The 22,716-nt window shown below is 40.3% G+C and overlaps 1 protein-coding gene across 8 annotated transcripts in view; it reads right to left on the reverse strand.

Annotated features, from left to right (window-relative positions):
- The window catches only part of LOC124134626 (dynein axonemal intermediate chain 3-like), a 45,547-nt gene that overhangs the window by 16,704 nt on the left and 6,127 nt on the right, over positions 1-22,716 (reverse strand). For all 8 annotated transcript variants that reach the window (XM_048400460.1, XM_048400456.1, XM_048400458.1 and 5 more), the window contains exons 2-15: positions 21,580-21,657; positions 20,718-20,904; positions 20,439-20,519; positions 19,385-19,569; positions 17,840-17,944; positions 13,829-13,990; positions 12,855-13,171; positions 12,423-12,531; positions 11,061-11,139; positions 10,442-10,566; positions 3,944-4,117; positions 3,605-3,727; positions 2,477-2,550; positions 711-843 (exon numbers count right to left, since the gene is read on the reverse strand). In XM_048400460.1, coding sequence (XP_048256417.1) covers positions 711-843; positions 2,477-2,550; positions 3,605-3,727; positions 3,944-4,117; positions 10,442-10,566; positions 11,061-11,139; positions 12,423-12,531; positions 12,855-13,171; positions 13,829-13,990; positions 17,840-17,944; positions 19,385-19,569; positions 20,439-20,519; positions 20,718-20,904; positions 21,580-21,648 — 1,923 coding nt within the window. In that variant the 5' untranslated portion in view covers positions 21,649-21,657. The remainder of the gene's footprint in view (positions 1-710; positions 844-2,476; positions 2,551-3,604; positions 3,728-3,943; positions 4,118-10,441; positions 10,567-11,060; positions 11,140-12,422; positions 12,532-12,854; positions 13,172-13,828; positions 13,991-17,839; positions 17,945-19,384; positions 19,570-20,438; positions 20,520-20,717; positions 20,905-21,579; positions 21,658-22,716) is intronic.

Below are 22,716 nucleotides of genomic sequence, written 5' to 3' on the forward strand. Positions count from 1 at the left end.
TACTATGTTTACGACACGACTGTCTATTTTCCGATATTTACGATAAATACTAGAATTTAGGCACAAGTGATGTAAACATAATATGACATGAACAAGAATATAATGTTCAATTATTTCCTAAGAAGATGTCTACATACAGAGACAAATTTCAGAGTTTACCTATACAGACAGCAAGTCACAATATTCAGCTATTACATAGTTTCTAGTGTGACATCATTCCCAAAGTCACAATAAGATTCGAATGACGTCATCAATGCCGTCTGGATGCCGTCTGGATGACATGGCGACAAGGCTACTACTGTATACGAAAAGTCACAAAAAAACAACCCAACTCTAAACACTACAAAGAACAATGAGAAAAGGCAAACTAGAAACTAGTATGAGTGAGTGAGTGAACACTGAACAGTATTTTAGTTATATCACCGTGTATCAGCTTAATGCAGAGACCTACAAGCACAGGTACGACACTGACAAACCAGGGATTGCGATCAGGGTTAATCTACGATTCAAACCCAGGCTCCAGTTCCACAAAGCAACCATAGCGCTAAGGTGATCTTAACTCCCATACTTAAGCTGACTTACAATAGTCATAGCACTATGATCACTTTGGGGAAAGCATGGTTCATGGATGCAGCTCTCTAAGACCACAAGGCCAGCCGTGCCCCTGCTAATCTGAATAATTGCATGAGTGAGTGATTTTGTGGTCTCACCCTGAGATGGGGCTTCCACTGAAGGTCAAGGTGACGGAAGGTGTTAGCGATGCCCATTGGGTTCTTGGGGCCTTTGTCATCATCCTTCCCCTGTTGGCCTTTAGACGGCCTTGTGTCCCAGAACATCACACAGCTGGAGGTGCAAACAAACATCATGAGGAACAAGATAGTTGCATGCGCAAATCTTTGCACATCTAATCTATCATAATCTAAAAGGGTACTTCTTACACTTCAATATAACAAATTATACAGGATAGGAGTTCCTTTCTCACAAGCATTGATAATAAACAATACAATGATCAGTTCACCATTACTATCTTGGTTCTGATTACAGGTGCCCCTGATATAGTTGTCATCTTGAATCTATAGACTTTATGGAAGGAATGACATACCGTAAATGACCGCGTATAAGCCGTATTTTGAGGACCAGAAAAAAGATTCTGTAGAAAGGGGTCGGCTTATCCACGGGATACACTTTCATGATAGTATTTTTCAGATCGTGATCTGTCAGAAACATCGCCTGGGTGACGGTCCGATAGCATACAACTTCTCGAACGTTTGGAAGTTGCCACGACTAGAGCCATTATTGTTATAAATCATGAATAAAGTTATTATTATACACCAATGTTGTCATTATTAAAACAAATGTTATGCATGTAACTACTTCCGATAATAAGTTTTCAAAGTTCAAAGTTTATCGTTCTTCATAAACTCCACAATCTTTACATGTAACAATATAAGTAATTCACAGCTATAATATATAATCCCCAGATGAAATCGCCAATAGCTATTACATACGTTTTACTGCAAATACTATTTTTCACTGCTTTTACATGAGCAAATATGGGTTTTTCAGATTAAAAACGATGTTTTATTGGTCTGTTTTCAGTCGTACAAATGGGTATCTCTCATACCCTCACGTCTAGTCGCACGTTTAAGAGGAAGCCAGAAGCTGGAATGTAAACATTAAACTTGTTTCCGTCCGGTTGCGCACGCACCTCCCTATGACATGTCACAAATCTCTCATGATCACGTAAGAGTGACGTAAGGGATGGGATGGGTAACTCGGGTTGGGTGGTTCCTGAGTAGGACCTGGGTACCCACAGCACTACCGGGACCCACGGTAAGATGCGTAATATATTGTTGCTTATCGGTGTATCAAATAGGCCTCGGTACTCGGGTCAGGTCGGTCCTGAGTAGGACCTGGGAACCCACAGTACTACCTGGACCCGTGCTTAGTCACATGATATATTCTTTAATGACAAAAAATCACTATAGCTCAGTGGTTAGACAACAAGTTACTAATGTTTGCATTTCTTTGCGATGATGCACACATTCCTTTTGACATGTTTATGTTTGAGTGAAGCTAAAGGTTCAGTCAACTTCAGTGTACGCAAGATCTGATCATTTGATACATGTATCTAAATAGTTCTTGCCAGGGCTGCGGTAAAACAATTCCCAATCGGACATTTCCTACCCAACTCTTGAGACCTACAGTGGGTACCCAGGTAGGGTAGGGTAATAAGGGGTCAGGTCCCAGCCCTATTTTACGTTACCAAACAATATTTGAGCCATATCATGGTGAGCATCACCAAGACCAGGGCTCATGCTAGGAATCAGTCCTGGATCTTCAGCATTATGAGCAAATGTTTTAAAATGTCATATCACAGCCGACACATTTCATCAAAGTACTTGACTACCTGATGAAGATGAACATTATCTGAAAGATTATCCAGCTAGTATCATTATTACATGAATTTACTTACTGGTCAGTAGCACAGGACATGATCTGGATACAGTTGAGGGATCGGTTCTCTTGTGGAATGCCCATTCTGTTTACCTGTTTTCAAAAAATAAAACCATATATTTAATGTAATCAGAATAGTAACCTCACAATGACACCATGCTATCAGCCTCACACTGACATACTGCTATTAGCCTCACACTGACTCCCTGCTATCAGCCGCACACTGACACCCTGCTGTCTGCCTCACAAAGACACCCTGCTATCAGCCTCACACTGACACCATGCTATCAGCCGCACACTGACACCATGCTATCAGCCTCACAATAACACCATGCCATCAGCCTCACACTGACACCCTGCTATCAGCCTCATGTTGACACCATGCTATCAGCCTCACAATGACACCCTGCTATCAGCCTCACAATGACACCCTGCTATCAGCCTCACAAAGACACCCTGCTATCAGCCTCACAATGACACCCTGCTATCAGCCTCACAAAGACACCCTGCTATCAGCCTCACAATGACACCCTGCTATCAGCCTCACACTGACACCCTGCTATCAGCCTCACAAAGACACCCTGCTATCAGCCTCACAATGACACCCTGCTATCAGCCTCACACTGACACCCTGCTATCAGCCTCACAAAGACACCCTGCTATCAGCCTCACAATGACACCCTGCTATCAGCCTCACAATGACACCATGCTTTCAGCCTCACACTGACACCCTGCTATCAGCCTCACAAAGACACCCTGCTATCAGCCTCACACTGACACCATGCTATCAGCCTCACACTGACACCCTACTATCAGCCTCACACTGACACCCTACTATCAGCCTCACAAAGACACCCTGCCATCAGCCTCACACTGACACCCTGCTATCAGCCTCACACTGACACCCTGCTATCAGCCTCAAACTGACACCCTACTATCAGCCTCACACTGACTCCCTGCTATCAGCCTCACACTGACACCCTGCCATCAGCCTCACACTGACTCCCTGCTATCAGCCTCACACTGACACCCTGCTATCAGCCTCACACTGACACCCTGCTATCAGCCTCACACAGACACCCTGCTATCAGCCTCACACTGACACCCTGCTATCAGCCTCACACTGACACCCTGCTATCAGCCTCACCTCCATGTGGTCAGGCACCCACTGTATGTCTGTGATGGCTGCCTTGTGGCTCTGCTCTATACTGGACACTGCACAGTACCTCACTATGGGGGTCTTCAGGGCATTGGGGTCCTCAAATCCTGGCTGAAATACAGATAGCAACATAAATATCACAAAAACATACTCATAATAGAACAAAAAATATAAAAACAAATACCAGAGCAGGTAAGAATGGTGTCATGCTGCATTGGCAATATTCCAGCAATTGTCATGCTGTGGATGTTGAGATTTTAACCATATAGGAAATCGAACCCAGTGCAAAAAACATATCCTTTGTTGTCTCAAGAGCATTCTACTCACCAACACATTCTTCTCTTTCTTCCTGTGACCTCCTCGAGGCGCTTTCAGTCGATCAGCATGTGCTGAGATATCCCATAATACCACTTGACCATTGCAGCAGCCGCCAACGATGATGTTGGGGTCGACTGGATTGAACTGGAAACTGTAGATGTCATCCGGGGCCTCTAGCAGAAGCTGCAGAGGTCAAGCACACAAAACATGTTAATATAGTCAGAATATTTTAGTGTAACTATTGCTATCTCAAACTACAAATTACATTGATTTTGGCAGAAATTCTGTAACGGTTGATTTTATTTGCTTTGAATTTTTATAAAGACAATATACATTTCAAGTTTCGGTGTAGGATATCTTGAGATGTGGGAGTTTCATAGTGGGATTGGGAAATCCTTGAAAGTGCTAACATCAACACGTCAAAAGAATTTGGTGTCTGAATTTTACTTTTTCAAGTTGTAATAAGACAAAAATTCTAACACGTTTTTTCATAAACAGCACAAAACAATGACCAAATGATGTTTATGAATGTGAGCAACTTGGATTTTGGGCTGTGTTGCAAACTGCTTGACTATGATGTCAATAACTCCTAGAGAGGGGCTTGAAGGATGTGCTATTTTCTGACAGTATTGACTCATCGATGACCCAGGGTTATACAGAGAGGGGTCAGTGGGGATGATTAACAACTTGTCATATCAAATTAAGCAGGAGAGAGGCTTTGAATTGAAATGGCAAGGATGAAACTCTCAAATTACTCTTCATAGAATAAATAATAGTGTAACTTTTATTGCTGGAATATCATGACTAAATGAGGCCAAGAAATTTATCGAATAATATGAGATACAAAAAATGTTTATTATCAAATACTACACATAAGAAGTTAAAGAGCACCTGATTGTTTAGGATTACTTTAGTAAATCTGTTATTGCAGATTAACTATAGCAATATGAAAGAATCAGGTCATGACATATTGACCAAACTAATATGGAAGAATCGGGTCTTGACATATTGACCATAGTAATATGGAAGAATCGGGTCTTGACATATTGACCATAGTAATATGGAAGAATCGGGTCTTGACATATTGACCATAGTAATATGGAAGAATCGGGTCATGACATACTGACCATAGTAATATGGAAGAATCGGGTCATGACATATTGACCATAGTAATATGTAAGAATCGGGTCTTGACATATTGACCATAGTAATATGAACAAAATCGGGTTATGACACATTGACCATAGTAAAATGAAAGAATCAGGGTTCCTCAACTTATTTGGAGTGGTATATGTCCACATTCCAACATCAATATGCAAATATTATTCAAGAAAATTCGAACATTTTTTTAAGCACATCATCAATCACATACTTGTGTAGAAAGATATATGTAAGTTAGGCTTTTGTCTCATGGGTGGACAATTTAGTCAAGGTTGGTTCACAACAACAATGTTATGCATGAAGAACATGGCTGATGAGGACAGATGTGAACATGCATGTCAGATAATGCAGTGCATGAAAGTAGTGCATTGTTTGTACTGGGTATATGATACAACAGACAGGCAGCTACTCATACTATACTAAATCATGTTATTCTATGTCTAGGACTACGCACCTCTGTATCACCAGGGCTCGCATTACAGCAAACCTACACTTAGCCCTGGATCCATTCAAATGGTTCTCGCGATCTCAAATTACCCGCCCTTGATTTTCATGAACATTTTGCTGACCAATGAAACATTGAGATAAGGAAAAAGGAAATGGGTAACTTGTTTGCCATGTTGTGGCTATAACGCCAACCCAACATTGAGGTTGGTTTGTAACTCTCATTCTTATTGGTACGTTAGATTGAGTAGTGTAGTAAATCAAAGTTGCTAATGAGTGAGTGAGTTGGGTCTAACACCGCTTTTAACATTATTCCAGATATATCTTGTGTCAGCTTAATGTGGGAGGAAAGCCTGAGGTGATGCAGGTCTCACACATTTATCACTTCGGTGAAACCCCTGATCAATGGCATGGTGCGGACAAATCTAGAAACATAATCGGGGGAACCGTAATTCGAATCCACAATCATAGGTTCTGGTGTGTCTAAGAGACACAACTCTGCACAGCGAACTGCGGCTTAGACGACTTGGCCACCCGTGCCCCCCCAAATTCGCTAATGAAAATCAAGGGCGGGTAATTTGAGATCACGAGACCCAAGGGAAAGGATCTAGGGGTTAGTGTATGATTACCGAAAAGTGAGCCTGGAGAAATAGAGGATGGGTCTACATGTACAGAAAGACAGCAACATTGAGTAGAATGCACAGGAAACTAATATGCTAAAAAATTCATTCCTCTAGGTACATGAAGTATAAAACACAACATTACTACTCTAAATTACAATGGAGTTCATAAAACATATGTAATTGGAAAATGAATGCTCATGCCATTCTCTATATCATTCACTCTATGTCATTGCAGGACTCGTCTGAGCTGGACACCATTTACCTGGGCTGGATCTGACCTTTGATCAATGGTTCCAATCTACAAGTCATGTATATTTCATGATACACATTTCACATTTCACACTTAGGCTGCCACAATCATGCTCTGTAAAACATTTATCTGTAAAGGAATACGTTATTAATTGGCTTAAGGATTGTGCACCATCCAAAATTGAAAAAAGTGCTACAGAACTGTAGCTCACCTGGATATATAACAACTACCATGTCTACTGACCATGGTGTTTACACAAAACATTCCTTAAACCAAGCAATAGAGTATGTCACACAAAAAGCAAGGGAAGGATTGTGTTAGGATCAATTAACAGGAATAGCAGGAAAATACATGTAGTACAATTTAGCATAAAATGGTTAGTTGCAAGTTGGAAGATAGAAGTGATGAAATGTTAGGATAAGGTGGAATACAAAAATAGGGGAATAGCTGTTACTGAATTGACCTTCTATGTGCTCCACCCCTTATAAGCATCAGGATTACAAATATAGTGAAAAATGAACACCCTTTCTCTCCAATTGATCATAAAGCCAATACGGTTGTCCCTAAAGCTGAGGTCCGGTGCTAAAGGAATCGGTGACTTAAAGAACATTTCTTAAAAGTGGAATGAATAAGCTCAGTATATTGTTCAGTAGGGCTAAAAAAAATAATAGTCTTGGTTCTCAGGGAATTGCCCACATCATCATAAAGTTCATTGCACGTTTCGTTTTGTTTCCATTTTCATTTTTGTGTGCATTTTTAAGATTTTCATATTTTTTTTGAAAACGGAAATGAAAACAAAACATCCTGCTGATTTTATAATGATGCAGGTAGTGCCTGAGAACCAAGACTATTATTTGTTTTAGCCTAAATACTACAAAAAATAGTTTGTGACATAAGCCCTGTCATGACTGGTATCCTCAGTACACCCTTTGCCTTGTGGGATACTGAAGCCTGGAGACGGAGCACATACAGGGTCAGAGACAGATGCTCACATGATGAGGGGTACAACAGGGTCAGAGACAGATGCTCACATGATGAGGGGTGCACAACCTGTCAAACCTATGATGAAGATGAGCCGCAGCTGAATCCATCAACACCTTACATGTTTATTTTAAATTTAGAAAAATGAAATATTTTTTACATTTGTATACTTTTCCTGCATTACTCCTTAATGCATCTACTGCTTACCTAATGACAAAGAAAAACAGAGCTTAGCGATGGTCCTAGGTGAAGAAAAAAGGTTGTTTCCGTCTTCAGTCTACTTTTACTAGGACCCATCGCCGCTGTCATGTGACAATGATCACATTACTGCTTGTCACCTGTGCTAACAAAATCTTCTGAAGCTATAGTGGGGAGGCAGGTCTTCGACGGGTGAGCCCTTAGACATAGTAATGCAAGATAAGTATACAAATGTAAAAAATATTTTGATTTCACAAAATATTTTACTTATCCTGCATTACTCCTTAATGCATCTGTATCAGATGGGATGGTGGTGGGTATACCTTCAGATGTATTCCCTTCAAACAACATGCGTGCCAAGGGAACCGTATGGCATGTCAAAAGCCGGACGATTAACCTCGTTCAATCTCATCCTTCAAAAGGACACAAGAATTGAGGATAAGTCCAGCAAAGAGAAATTATTGCAAGCTAAAATCTTACAACTGTGTTACCGAGCCAAAGATTCAAAGCTTGAAAGTCCCCCTAACAGGCATGTCAAATACCTGCTGGGCCACTACCAGAGGGCCAAAGCTGCGACTGCCTTCGAAGTCTTCAAGTGCCACATCTCGAAGATGGCTGGTGACAGCCTCCATGATTACTGTAATAGAACAGTTGTTATGTAGAGCCATGGTTGAGATGACCCTTCTGATCTTGTGAGGATTATTTGCTCTCGGAAGATCAAGGTTAACCATAGTGATATGGTGTTGCGACTAACTTCGGTCATGGACGTCTGGGATACAGGAATGAACAACCGTTTCCCCACGCCACGCCTAGTTTTGGAGCAGCATGTACAGGGAACAAGAGGAGTTCACGCTCATCTTCGACCCCCACAATCGTAGAGATTGGTGGAATGGTAAAGGACCAGTCGGGTTGTCCTGGTAGCTGATTCTTAGCTATGAAATGCCAGCACAGACCGAGGAGAACTACTCCCTGCGTGCCATGCTCAAAGCAGACACGGGTAATGTTGAGTGCGTGTAGCTCATTAACCCACACCACAGTGGCTAAAGCCAAGATAAAAATTGTCTGTGAGGTTAAAAAAGGATGATGTGTTGAGGGGCTCAAAGGAGGGCCAACACAATTCAAATCCCAAGAAGGGGGTCAGAATTTGGCCTCCTGATCCTCAGGCCTGAAAGAGCGCAGGAGGGCCTGCAGTTCTGGAACTACCGGTACACTGAATTAAGCGCCAGCAAATATGTCGTAATTGTGTACCTTTCAAGTGTTGTTTGGTACACAAGTGTAGAAGGTACTCGGCTAAGAATTGAGGTGATGCTGTAGTGGGATCTTGATTCTTTGCCTTACAAAAGGCTTCAAATGATCGCCCCTTGTCTTCGCATAACCCCCAAGTAGAAGGCCGATGTGCCAAAGCAATGGCCTTAGCTACCGAATAGCCTTTCTCCTTGAGCTTTCTCCAGTAAGATATCTATGTTGGACTTGGCCCTGTAGTACTCGCAGGGAAATGAACGTCTGAAGTCTCGGAAACCGTGGATAGGGCCCGGCGACAAAGGTGGCGGGAAGCCTGGTGCGAATCAAACATCTTCCCTGTGTGCCGACAGGACTGCTGTAGAATATGTTTATGCGTGACTCGTCTATAAATTGAGAACTTGACAGGGGAAGATGTGAATTTGGAGTGCATACCTGAGTGCAAACAAGACAACATGGATGAGGATCTTCGGAAGATTGCATGAGTTACGCAAAACTTGAAGTTGTAGTGGAAGTAGACTTGTACATACCGATAATAAAACCAAAGTTAAAATCAGCACAATTTACAAGTTTAAAGTGTATCAAATACAAATGTGAAACTCAAGATAACTCCACAAAAGGCTAAAGGTAGTTTAACATACACAATGTAATACCTAGCCAAGAATCGCAAACAATACTGACTGCCATGAATATAGGAGACAAAAATGTAACCCATTTAAAAAATGGCAGCAACCAACGAGCCAGGTGGAAGCAAAAGATAAAAGTCTTTTCATGTAGAATACATAGACATAATTACACAAAAAGCGAACCTAATATGATAAGGTATACTTCACCCATCGAAAATGAAACTGTAGCTCACCACAAAATTAAGCCAAAAGTTGAAGGACCAAAACAAAGCACAACATGTCTGTTTGGCGACAAACAGGAATGTGATCAGATGTGACGTCCCTACGGACAGTCACATGACAGCAGCAATGGGTCCTAGGAAAAGTAGACTGAAGATGGAACAAACTTTTTTCTTCACCTAGGACCATTGCTAAGTGCAGTTTTTCTTTGTCGTAAGGTAAGTTGTAGACGCATTAGGAGTAATTTAGGAGTAATTTATTGGAATCCATAAGTTCAAAACAGCTTTTCTCAAATGTTTTTTTCTTAGGCGATTAATTTATTTTTTTGAGTTTACTGATTGTCCGACATGAAAAAAAAAGCAAAATGAAAATGAAATTAAGATGACTTTTTTCCCGCCAACTTTAATGGTACAAAACAAGAAAAGAAAAAAACAACAAGTTAACAGGATATATCACTCAAATTAGTTAGTGTTAAAAAGAGGATTCTTTGCGAAATATGAAATAAATAGTGAAGTGTTTACTGCAAATTTTGAGGCAATTAAGATTTTTTGTTATTAAAATTTTCGACCACCGACACTGTAAGAACAAAACCAAATTCTGTAAACCAACTAACTAAGGAGTAGTCGCCTAAAACTGTTGCTGAATATTTGGACACAATACCCAAGCTATATGCATGGGAGAGCTACAGTGAGCAGGCTGACAGGTGTGCTGCCCCAGGGTAATCTACAGACTATACACTGTTTCCTCGTTAGTGTTCTAGTATTACCTGTGGGTGGATGGGGTCTGTGAAACTCCAGATGAGTATCAGTGATGGGGTCATGATGACCTTAGCTGCGTTGTCAATACGCTCATCAAACGTCAACCTCTCTGCCACAGCAACTGCGACAACACCTGAAACACAACACCATGAACACAAGGTGTTCATACAGATATCCCTGTGAGCATGTTGATTCTACCAACATGGGGTAGACCAACCAGTGGTCAACAGCATGAGCATCAATCATTTCTATGACAACACCCAATCAGCCAGCTGCTGACAAAAGTCAACAAATTTATCAACATCAAGTTGGGGGTACACCAAGCAGTGGTCAATACACTGGACTTTAACAGTGATGATGTCAAATGGGGTTTAATGTCGCCCATTACAACAGGAGAACAAGAGGGGAATCATATTATTCATGAACGTTTACATACGAAATTCGGTGTGCTTACGATAGTGACTTCCTGTTTCCATTAACAATCTTTACAAGTTCCCAGGATTTCAACTAACAACAATATTTGTCATCTGTTTGCCACAATTGCAAGTCTCTCCGATTTTGTAATCTAGGCGTGCAAAGAAAAGCCCCATAATTTGATTCCTGAGTTCACACACTGCAGGACGTTACCTTTAATGCTGGGGTGCCACTGTATGCTGGTGATCCTCTTCTCCTTACTGAACTGCAGGTCTGTGAAGGACTGGTACTCCTAGAAACAACACAGCAATAGGAATGAGGTGTACTGTCACAGTATTTCAGTTGTGTTAACATCAGATTGATGTTGGAGGTGAGCTTAAAGTGACACAGGTCGCAGATTTTCACCTCAGTGAAATCCACAAGGGTATGATGCTGATACATCAAGGATCGTAATCAAGATGAAATACACTGATTCCTCGACATAATGCTCCTTGATGTACCGCTAGCCTGGATGCAGCACTAGGGAAAATCTTGGCTCCCAAATTCAAGAATCAAATAAAGTGACAAAAAAAATGATGTGATCTAATTCCCAGTTGCATCCCTTCAGCAAATGCAGGTATCAACGAACTAGTGGTGTAACGATACATTGAACTATCGATTGATTGCGATTGCTTGTCTCACGATAGTACACTATCGATTGCAACTTGAAACAATCGATACTACTGGCGATAGTTTGTCTAACTATTGATAGTTTCGATAGTTAATTTGTTTGGTACATTTACTTTCTTATAAAGCATAGAAACAACTCCTATGATCATCTAACCTCTGTCGTGCTTTCGTTTGGATTGCACTACTTTGTCAGCTTGATTTAGAGTTACGTCCCTTAGCTACTCGTCGCTAGGCAACATTGACAAGATGGCGGACGCCACGTCAGTTTTTGTCAACTTTGTTTCCTAATTGATACGTTGAATCGCATTTAGTCATTCAGTGAATGCCAATATGACAATTAAAGAGTTTGACAGTTTGTATAGTCAAATACTAGTCATTCAATCACATTCATTCACATTGGTGCTAAAACACTGCAGTAACCTAAGACTTTACCAGTTACATGAAGTGAAATTTTGTATTAAAATGTTTTTGAGAGGTCAATTTGAACTTGTTTTCTCCCATTTCTTGTTTTCTTTACAAATAGTATCAGAAAGTTATAATTATTTTGATGGTGTCAGTCAAAATGCTGAAATATATGCTGCTAAGGCCTGCTATAATTGCAAGTGAAAACTATCGCAATAGTATCGCAATAGTCACAAGTGCCTCAATAGTCACCCCTACAACGAACAGGTGATAACAAATGAACATGGTGAATACAATTTGTAATTTGAGATAAAACATCACTAGACATGATAACTAATGCTTAAATTGTATTTCCTGTTCTGCAAGGCATTGTTTTATATGCAGTGATTACATTTACCATGTGTTTTGTCTCATGGGGCTGGGATCTTGGACCCCAATGGCAGCAGTATATAGAGGAATCACTGTACATATTTCAATAACCAATGAGGTCAAAATTGCTCCCACCTTGAGGTGATTGTCGGCTTTGTTGCCAAAACTGTCCGAGTCGCCAAGGTTCAACCAGTCGTTGAAGAAAACATTCATGATTTCATTCTGTTGGAGAGCCAGTTCAAACCTGCAAAAGAGTGTTTGAAAATCAGCTTTCAACTGCTCATGCCCAAATTGTTGTTGACCACCTCATTCTATAATCTCAAACGACAAGAATAGAATGCTGGGGACGTGGAATCACCATGGGGTTTCATTTTAAAGATACATAACTTCGAAAATGAAAAACGTTTTGATCACAAAGAAAGATTGATCATTAGTCTTTATGTCTTTCTTGTTTAACGCCGCACTCAGCAATATTCCAGCTATATGACAGCAGTCTGTTGAAAATTGAGTCTGGACCAGACAATCCAGTGATTGACATCATGAGCATCGATCCACGCTATTACACACCTTGGTGCAACTGTGCCTACAAAGTCCTTGACTGGCTTGGATGACGCTATCTTCTCCCGCTCCTGTTCAGAGTACTCACGAGGGTAGTACTGTGTGTTGGCATTGCGGGGATACTTCCAGTCGGTCTGGGTGCCGGCGTCTGAGATCAGAGGGATTGCCTGTGTCCCCTTGTCAAGCTCAAGCATCTTCAAGTCATATGTCTTATCCTCATATGTGGTACACTCCACATACCCATCTTTGGCATCACTGACGTTGCGGTCTTCAAAGGTACATGGTGCACCAAAATCTAGCCTCTTTCTTCGGATACAAACTTTCACCTAGTCACAGAAAACATGTGCATCTAATAATGTGAGCGGATGGGTTGGTGAGTGAGTGAGTCAGTGAGCATTGTTATACAGCAATCAGCAATATTCAAGCTAATCACAGCCACTAGTCATATGACAGACAAAATGCGGGCAGAGAAAACATTTTGCTCAGGAATATACCATAACCACTACATTTAAACGCTGACATTGTACAAGTCTATTTGTTCTTCAATGGATGCTTTTACATACAGCAAAGGAAAACAAGTAGAAAACAATGGACTTAATCAAAACATAATTATTAAACAGAAGGGGAAATACATGTATTCATAATTTTCAAATATTGGTGATAATAGGTGCTCCCGAAATGATTTTTTCTAGTAGACAAACTAGCTCATATCTCTAAGATTAGGTTGTAAATCAAGAATGACACATAGGAGGGTGTGCATGGGTGGGTGTTACATATGGGGTGGGGGGCATGTTTGAATTTGAACATGATTTAGGGACTGGACACTTAAAATACAGAGGGGGCGGAGAGGGTCATGTTTTATGTATTTGGGGAGTAGGTGGGGGTATGAAAAAATGTTAGACAAAATGCGGGCAGCAAAAATATTAAAGACAAAATTCTGTAAATCTTTAAAGATCAAACACCTGAGAATGACGTAAACATACCCTCCTCCTGGTGTCCACAACAGTCTCCTCCTGAATCTCCTTCTCACTGCCCTGGGACACCCACTCCTTGGCTTCTGGGGGGACGTATGTGTACACAACCTCCTCCTCCTCCTCCTCCTCTTCCCCCTCCTCGCCTCCCCCTTCCCTTCCCTTCACCGGGGGCTGTAACACACACAACACTATAGACAGGCAACATCCAACACACAACACTATCAATACAGGCACACCTGATCAGATACTCAGTGTTACACTGAACGGAACTAGCACTAGTCCTATAGTCCACCAACCATACATGGTTCACATTTCCATGGGGCTAGTAGCTATAGTGTGGCTTCCTACATACATCATGGTGACAGTTTCTATTACTGACACATTGGGAGATGAGTGATAGAGCAGGAAAAAGAGGTTATGGACCTGGTAATAGACAAACTGAAAACAGGATACACTGTCTACCAGGCAGTGCTGGGTACAGTTGATTGAGCATCTTGATTTGAAACAGTAATCAAGAAAAATAGAAAGTTGACTATAAATGTTCTCATCCAGTTAAAATAACAGATCACTATCAATTATTACTTAATGTCAATGTCAATACCCAGTTCATAAGGTTAACCAGAAGTTGAATACCACAGTGACTGTGAAGGCTACCAAGAATCAGTTTGTCTACAACCTGGTCGATCATGGCACAAAATTGCAGACAGCATGGCATATGCATAGTACTAGAGACAGCATGGCATTTACATAGCGCTGCAGACAAAGTGGGATATTTATTTTACTACAGACAGCATGGGATATATACATGTATATAGTACTGCAGACAGCATGGGATATAATCATATAGTACAACAGAGAGCATGGAATATATATAGTACTGCAGATAGCATGGGATATACATAGTAGTACAGACAGCATGTGATATACATAGTACTACAGACAGCATGGGATATATATAGTACTACCGTCAGAATGGGATATATAGAGTGCTGCAGACAATATGGGGTATATATAGTACTGCAGACAACATGGGGTATATATAGTACTGCAGACAACATGGGGTATATATAGTACTGCAGACAACATGGGGTATATATAGTACTGCAGACAACATGGGGTATATATAGTACTATTGACAGAATGGGATATATGGAGTACTACCGACAGAATGGGATATATATATAGTACTGTAGACAACATGGGATATACACAGTACTACAATTGTCACGTCTATTTTTAAAATATACTACAATATTCTTTCACAAGAAATCTCAGATGATTTCAGTTGTGGCGATATCTCCTGAACACATTATGGTGACAGAACATGCATAAATGGTCAAACAATTTCTGCTCAGTAGTGGTTCAAAAGGAAACACTTTTAAAGTTGCAAGGCAAGACAAACTACAGAGAATTGATACATAGAAGTGAGTCAGGCAGCTGTAGATTGAAGTACACATTACGTCAGGGGTTGAAAAATTATTAAAAATGTTACTTGACCAAGGGCAAGTATGACCAACATTCTCACTTGCCCTATTTTAAAATGTACTAGCCCAAAATCAAGCTAATAAATTTGAACATCCATCAATAAACGTTCTCTTACGATTGCAAGCGTGTATGTTTGGGTCCTTGAAACAAATGGTGCACTTCATGACTTTCGCTGTGTCATCATACGCAACCCAAGGAAACTGGTCTTTCCACCCAGCGATGAATGTTCGTTTTCGTTTACATTCGTCATACTTCTTATTCTTTGCCGATATACAACTTTCTGAATTTCCCTCTGCCTTCGTCCCCACCGCCAAAGAAACTTAAAATAGACCGCTGAGACATGATCGGCCATGTGCGGTACTGGCAATATAAATTGTTATTGCAGATACCCCTCTGGGTGCTAATGAGGCAAAGGGAGACTACTCTGTCCTTTACTAGCTTACTTATTTGAAACAACAGATTTACTTACAGTGATCCCTCGCTATTGCACTCTTCAATATAGCGCTAACTCGGTTATTGTGTGCGGTAACACATGGTTCCGAAAACTTATATACACTTTTAGTAAACTCAAGTCACTGACACGATGTCATTTCCCCATCGCAAAAACATTACCACCTGCACGCAACACAGGAAATACCAATCAACAAATTCCGCAATTAAATCCTATTATTACTATCTGGTTATAAAAAAACACGTTTGTACCTTGACATATGTTTGTAGCATATTTTATTAATTTTATTTTAAATTTTATTCAATACAGTTTAGATCAATTTTGCCGAAATCGTGCGTAAAGGGGTCGATAGATCGCACAACTCGCCGTTATTTACAGCAACCACGGTCAGGTTATCGCTATTGACGACTCGAATGAACTTTAGTTGACAACGAAAAGAAACACCTATTAAATAAATGCCATACTTTCACTCGTTAAAAGTCCCGTTTGTTGTAGTTCGACAAAATTATATTTCATCAAAGCTAGGCCTAACGGAGCATCTAAAGTCGGAAAATGTTTCAACCTCGCGTTACAATTTCCAAGAAATTCCATTTCCAAGAAACATGTGCCATATATGGAAGTGTTACTACGATTTAACAATGAAACAAGCCTGGTTCTCGTTGTTGACCTGCCTGACATCGAAATGTATTAATCCCATTGGTTGACTGGCGTAGCTGTATGCAAATTACATTGTCAGTCTGCTAACAAAATATTAGCCAATCAAATACCGTAACATGATCACATGATTACATTCGCGTGAAACTTGACCCAGTTCATTTTGGGTGCTCTACTTGTCCACGGCCATGCTAGAAAACGTATATTACACGCCCGACATCTAAACCTTACTTGGCACGGGCGTCGGGCAATGGTATTTTTCAACCCCTGTTACGTGAGTCGACGCTATTCAACTATGTTCACAAATTGGAAGAGTGAACTGTGAAATACATCTATACAGACAAAGCAGACAAAAGTTTATGGATGACAACATTATTATTATAGCGTTAACGCGACATAGATCCTCATACCATTGTCAAGCTAAACATTTGTCTACTTTGTCATCATCAACTTCTAAGAAATGCCTATCAAACTGTATATCAAACTATCATATATACTGTCATCACAATCACATTTCAACACACAAAAGATCAGATAAGGAACTAGTTTCTATGTAAACAATATAGAATAACAACAAAGAGATGCACATGTAGATACAAGCACACATGCAAATAATGTACTGTAGACATTTCCATCTTCCCGAGACAGGCATGTCCACGAGCCTATATCAAAGCCTAGTTTCTACCCTTGCCACATCAAGGCCACTGGGCTCGATCCAGGTGGCACCTCGCGTAGACCACGAGATGTGCCCCTTAAGATGAAAATGTGCAATCCAATCAGATTGCTGTTCTTATCTCGTACAGCTTCACAAAGATGGCAACTACCATAGGCGACGACCTATTCGATCAGATAACGAAAACATTCACAATTTCATCCCTGTCACATAAACATTGACAATCGTTGGGGGGGTTAAAAGATGAAAAAGACATATTCCTGTCAACAAAGACAGGCAAATCACTTTAATACAAAGGTGTATCAGTATGGATGTTGATTTTGTGAAACACTCTCTGATTGGACTATCAACATGTGCAATAGTCCAATCATATTTAGCAAAGGAAAGTGGGCTTGATGTGCCAAGGGGGGAAACAAGACTTTGATAAAAAGACTAGTGGATGCTCTTGCCTCGGGAAGATGTGATACTTCCTACTCAGTTGCAGATCAAGTCAGGCTAGAGTGTATAGTGCGGTCCTAGCATGCAAGTTAAATGTCAGTCTTATGACTTGATATACCCATTCCATCATTTCAAACTCTCGTATCTGGAACCAATGATTGTCAAACATTGAACAACACTGTACATGTAGGCATCATGATATAGATCACAGAATTACAATTAGGAACCAGAAATATTCAATAAGTTAAGAAGAATGATGGCTGATTATGTTATAACATTGCATTTAGAGACTGTGCTTGTATGAACTTTTAATTCTTACATGGAGTAGTTTTTCCTTGGCTTCTTCTGTCAGTGCCACATAGAAGTTCTGCTCGTATTTGAAATCGTAGTCATATACCACAAGCAGTTCTTCCCCAGGGTAGTCCTGTAAAACAAGCAGATAGTGTTACTTTGGCTTTCCACATGTCTTAGCACACAATGAGGTGAGGTGAAATGGGGTTTAACGTCGCGTCCAAGATTATTGCACTTATATAGCAACGTGCATGTACGTGTGTGTGTTTGTGTGGCTGCTTGTACTAGTCCGGACTGATGCCGATTTATAGTGCTAGCTCACTAAGATACCATGCCACAGTTTAACATGAACACCCCACTCAGACACAGTATACTGACTCCGAGCCGACCAGTCCTTGTTTTAGCCCCTTAATGCCTTAAAGCGCCAGACAGGATAACAAGTACCATATTTTAACGTCTTTTGGTATGACGTGGTCGGAGATCGAACTCCGGACCTTCCGCTCTCCGGGCTGACGCTCTACCACACTAGCACAATAGCACAATAGCACACTAGCACACTATGAGCATAGATTAGTATAGATTCGCAATGTTTGTTGTAAGAAGCGATTAAATGGATCAGGTGGTCGGACTTGGTGACCTGGTTGATTGTGTGTCCTTGTACCCCAAATGCATGGAACGATGCACATGATACACCTCATTGGTGTACTTGGTCAATGTCTTGGTTATTTACATGCTGCCTATTAAAGCTCGAATTTTACTGGTATTAAACAACAAACAAATATCTTGATATATCATCTCCATGTACAAAGGCAAGCTCCTTCCCAACATGTGACACCTTCATTACACTCTTGGTAACCTCGCTGCCACCACTGTGAGCGCGGCAATTACAAGAATCTTGAAATTTGCCCTCTAACCCCGCTTTTGTTTATGTCTTTGGGAATGCCATTATAGTGAATTTTGAAAAGGTCTATGACTGACCATATTTCCCACATGAATTTGCCTTTTTGTTTGTTTACGGTAATCAGATTGGGGCGAGATTGCAGACGAACGGAAAATCAACCAACTTCCCCCTTACATTCTTACTATAATAATTACATGATAGTTGTAATAAAACAGAAATTCAGACTGACAAACAAAGAAAATAATTTAGCAGGGGTAAGAGTATTCGACGTCATGGTAGTCATCACTCGTTTGTAAACATAACGGCCAGTCAGTTGTGAGTTCAACTCCAAGCATGGTTGTAGCCACCTATCACAGTGGGGAGCTTTCACTGGTGGCAGTGATGGTAAAGCGAGCTCCGCAAACAGGATGTCGCTGTGAGGAGCGTGGTACAAAGGCACACAATCAGTCAGATCAATGTTAAGAGTGGTCTCCCTTGGTGGTCAACTATTCGAAAGAGTTATCTTCCCTTGTGGTATTGTGACCATCTGATTCTCATTCTATATGAATGTATTTATCTGTTCACTTAAACAATATGCTCCTCCCAAAAATCGACTTTGTACTTTTACCTCAATACCAAACTAGAGTATTACACCACTGAAGTAAGATGTAAGAGGACTTATAAGAAGAATACCAGGATCTGCTGTTTGAGAACACTGAAGTCACTGATGGCTGCTCTCATCTTCATGTCCTCTATGATGTCCTGTTTGGGGATGATCTTGAAGGGTTCCTCTTTCGTAACATCCTCGTCACACACACAGTGGAAGATCTCCTGTGTTTTGGATGCCATGAAGAGAGGAACGACTCCATCAGGGATGCCTTGAAATAATAAATGGATGATTGAGTTTCACAATATTTTGTAATTGTTTCAGAGATAACACTGGCTGCATGGTTATTATAGAGAAATGTTGAATTCATAAATCACAGACATTTAACACTTAAAATTTAAAAACATGATCATGACGAACCTATAACCAGGGTGAAGCTTGGATTTGAACCCATGACAAGTAGATCCTGGCATGCCTAAGGGATGCAACTCTGCATATAAAATCCTGGGGTAGAATATTGGACAGGCATATGTTAGCATGGGACAGACAGGGATAGAATGGGAGAGGTATGGGGTAGAAATCTAGAATGGAACAGGAAGTGGGCAGAATGGGGCGTGTATGTGTTAAATTAGACTGTGATATGGTCGAGTGAGGTAGAATATGAGTTTGGCATAGGATACTTAAACCAACTCACTGGTCAAAAAGAAATTAGCAGAATGTGCACACCTAACAGGGCCGGATAGACATTTAGATGTAATGAGGTGCTATTTGGCAAATATCTATGACAGCTGTGTTGTCATTCTTAGTTGGTGACCTCTGTTTGGATTAAGTCAACTCATCATTCTAAAGTATGAAAGCCTGTTACTACAAACAAGGATCACTTTCATACCATTGATCACTTCATACCAATGAGTTTGAAAGGTTACTGCTGATTACAACCTAACATACCACATGACATTTGCCATGGTATTCCAAGGGTTGAATACATAACAACAAAATTGTCAATGTGTTTGCTTGTTTCTGAGAATCCTTTGACACAGGACATCTATAAAAGACGTTACTTTGAACACAACAGTATCTGACGCTTCTCCAACACTTAGTATCTACAAGTTGATGACACTGATCTCGCTGGCAACTGACCATCTTCCTCTGTGTCGTCGGCAGTGGTGCTGGCAGCAGGCGTGTCTTCACGCTTATCCTCAGACTTGGGTTTGCCCTTCCCTGGACAGAACATGGAAAATATAAAAGCAATGCTAGTGTGCAAAATAATTAATTCAGATGCAGCTAACACTTTTCAGTGTTGGACATTTATAGGCATCCTGGTTTCCTTGAAGTTTGCTGCTATAATATTAATATCTTATCTATTTCTTCTCATAAAAAAAATATTCAAATAATATGAAAAGGGATTATTTCCCATACCTTTTGCATTTGCCTTTGGTGCAGTTTTACTCTTGGCGCTAGACTGTGGGCTCTTGGCATTCTTGACAACCCCACTTCCTGGCTTACTCTCAGCCTTACTCCCTGTCCTGGCGCTTCCTGGACCAGATGGAGTGGGGCTCTTAGACTTGACGGAGGACGGAGTGGCTGGTTTCTTGGAACTTGTGTCCTAAAAAAAATATTGCACACTTTAACTCTTTTGTATCATTGTTTAATTAAATTTTCAAAATCCCCAGGAATATTGATCAGCTTCATTGTCTTTATTTTAGAGGATAATATTTACAACAACCAGATTGCAGTTGCATGTATCCACAGTGGTAGAAACTAACATGTTTTGTCCACTAGTCCTTATAATTATAACATATATCAAAACCCTTAAAATGGTAAATTTCTACTAGTCCTTATGATACCTTAACAATTGGGCAGTTAGGCAAGGACTACAGGACTAATGCCAATTTCTAATGATCCAGGGTTAAAAATTTGCACTAGTCCTACATAGTCTTTACCAAACTGCCCAATAGTTACGGTATCATAAGTGATAGTAGAAATTTGCCCTTTTTAAGGATTTCACTATATGTTATCATTATAAGGACTAGTGGACCAAAGCTGTTAGTTTCTATCGCTGCATTGTATCACTAGCAGGATGTCTGGGATTTTAGGAACTGAATGGTTCTGTACACCACAAGTCCGAAGCTGGTAAATCCTGTACACCAGCAGCCATTGAAGAATGTAACATTCTCACAGGCTCAACATTTCTTTTTCAGTTTTCACGTTCACAATAACTCATTGATCACAAACACAAACAACAAGTGTCTTCTGAAGCTGTATGTAATAATTAAATCACCTCATCCTTTTCAGTCTGTCCAGCTGACAGCTTCTCCTTGTCTGTTTCCTTGCCATCCGTGTCAGACATGGCTCACACCTGCAGGGAAAGTGCCATGTATCAGATAACAACATTAGTCTTGTATACACATCCTCAAGTGGCAATCTGTATCAGGAATACATAATGCCATTTAGAAAGTGGTCAAATGTAACAAATGTTATATTTGGGATAACACTTTATTAGTAAAGTAACACTTTCTTAGAAAGAAAGTGTTATCCCAAATATAACATTTGTTACATTTGACCACTTTCTAAATGGCAATACGTATTCATAGCTTTCAACCATGGGAGCTGTGCCAATTTACACTTGTTAGAGGTGAAATAAAGAACATGATCTAGACAACCGGTTGTTGCTTCTTTGAGTGGCATTTAGAAGTTGGAATGGTAACTAAGACAAAATTGTTATGGATGAGCAACTTCTTGCAATTGGGCGACGTTTCGGTGTAGATTCTAACACCGTTATTAAGCAAATGATCTATAACGGTGTTAGAATCTACACCGAAACGTCGCCCAATTGTAATAAAGAAGTTGCTCATCCATAACAATTTTTTCTTAGTAAACAGGTGTTGGATTTTCATTTTGTGGAAGCCTTGGTGGCTGAGTGGGTTAGATCGCTGACTTTGTGTGCTGGCGATTAGGTGCCTCACTCTGGCAGTGTAGGTTCGAATCCCGGATGGAACTCAACCCAAATAAGTACGAGAATTTGTACTTTACTAAAAGTGTTATCATAAATATAACATTTGTTAAATCTGTATCATGTTAACATTGCTTTAACTAATACCTCAGGTAATTTATTTTTGTACAGAAATAGCTTGTCACATTTTATTAATAAAATGGCAGACAGAACTCTGTTCTTTGTGCATGTCGAACAGGTAGTGTGTGGCTGTGACTACTGTAGTGTATCCTAACATTTGTAAAATATTTTAAAAACAATATGCCTATCTACTAACATGATTCCCATGTATGTATACATACTTTCAAAAGTGAACTTTGAAAAAGAACTTGAAAACAAAAACTGTTGAAAGTTTTGAGGGGCTCCCTTTTTGGTTTCAAAAACTGGTACTGGCAACCAACCACTTATCGTCAAGGATTAATTATC

This window comes from Haliotis rufescens, unplaced genomic scaffold (genome assembly GCF_023055435.1).
Source record: "Haliotis rufescens isolate VD_foot unplaced genomic scaffold, xgHalRufe1.0.p SCAF_2, whole genome shotgun sequence".
Classification (NCBI taxonomy): domain Eukaryota; kingdom Metazoa; phylum Mollusca; class Gastropoda; order Lepetellida; family Haliotidae; genus Haliotis; species Haliotis rufescens.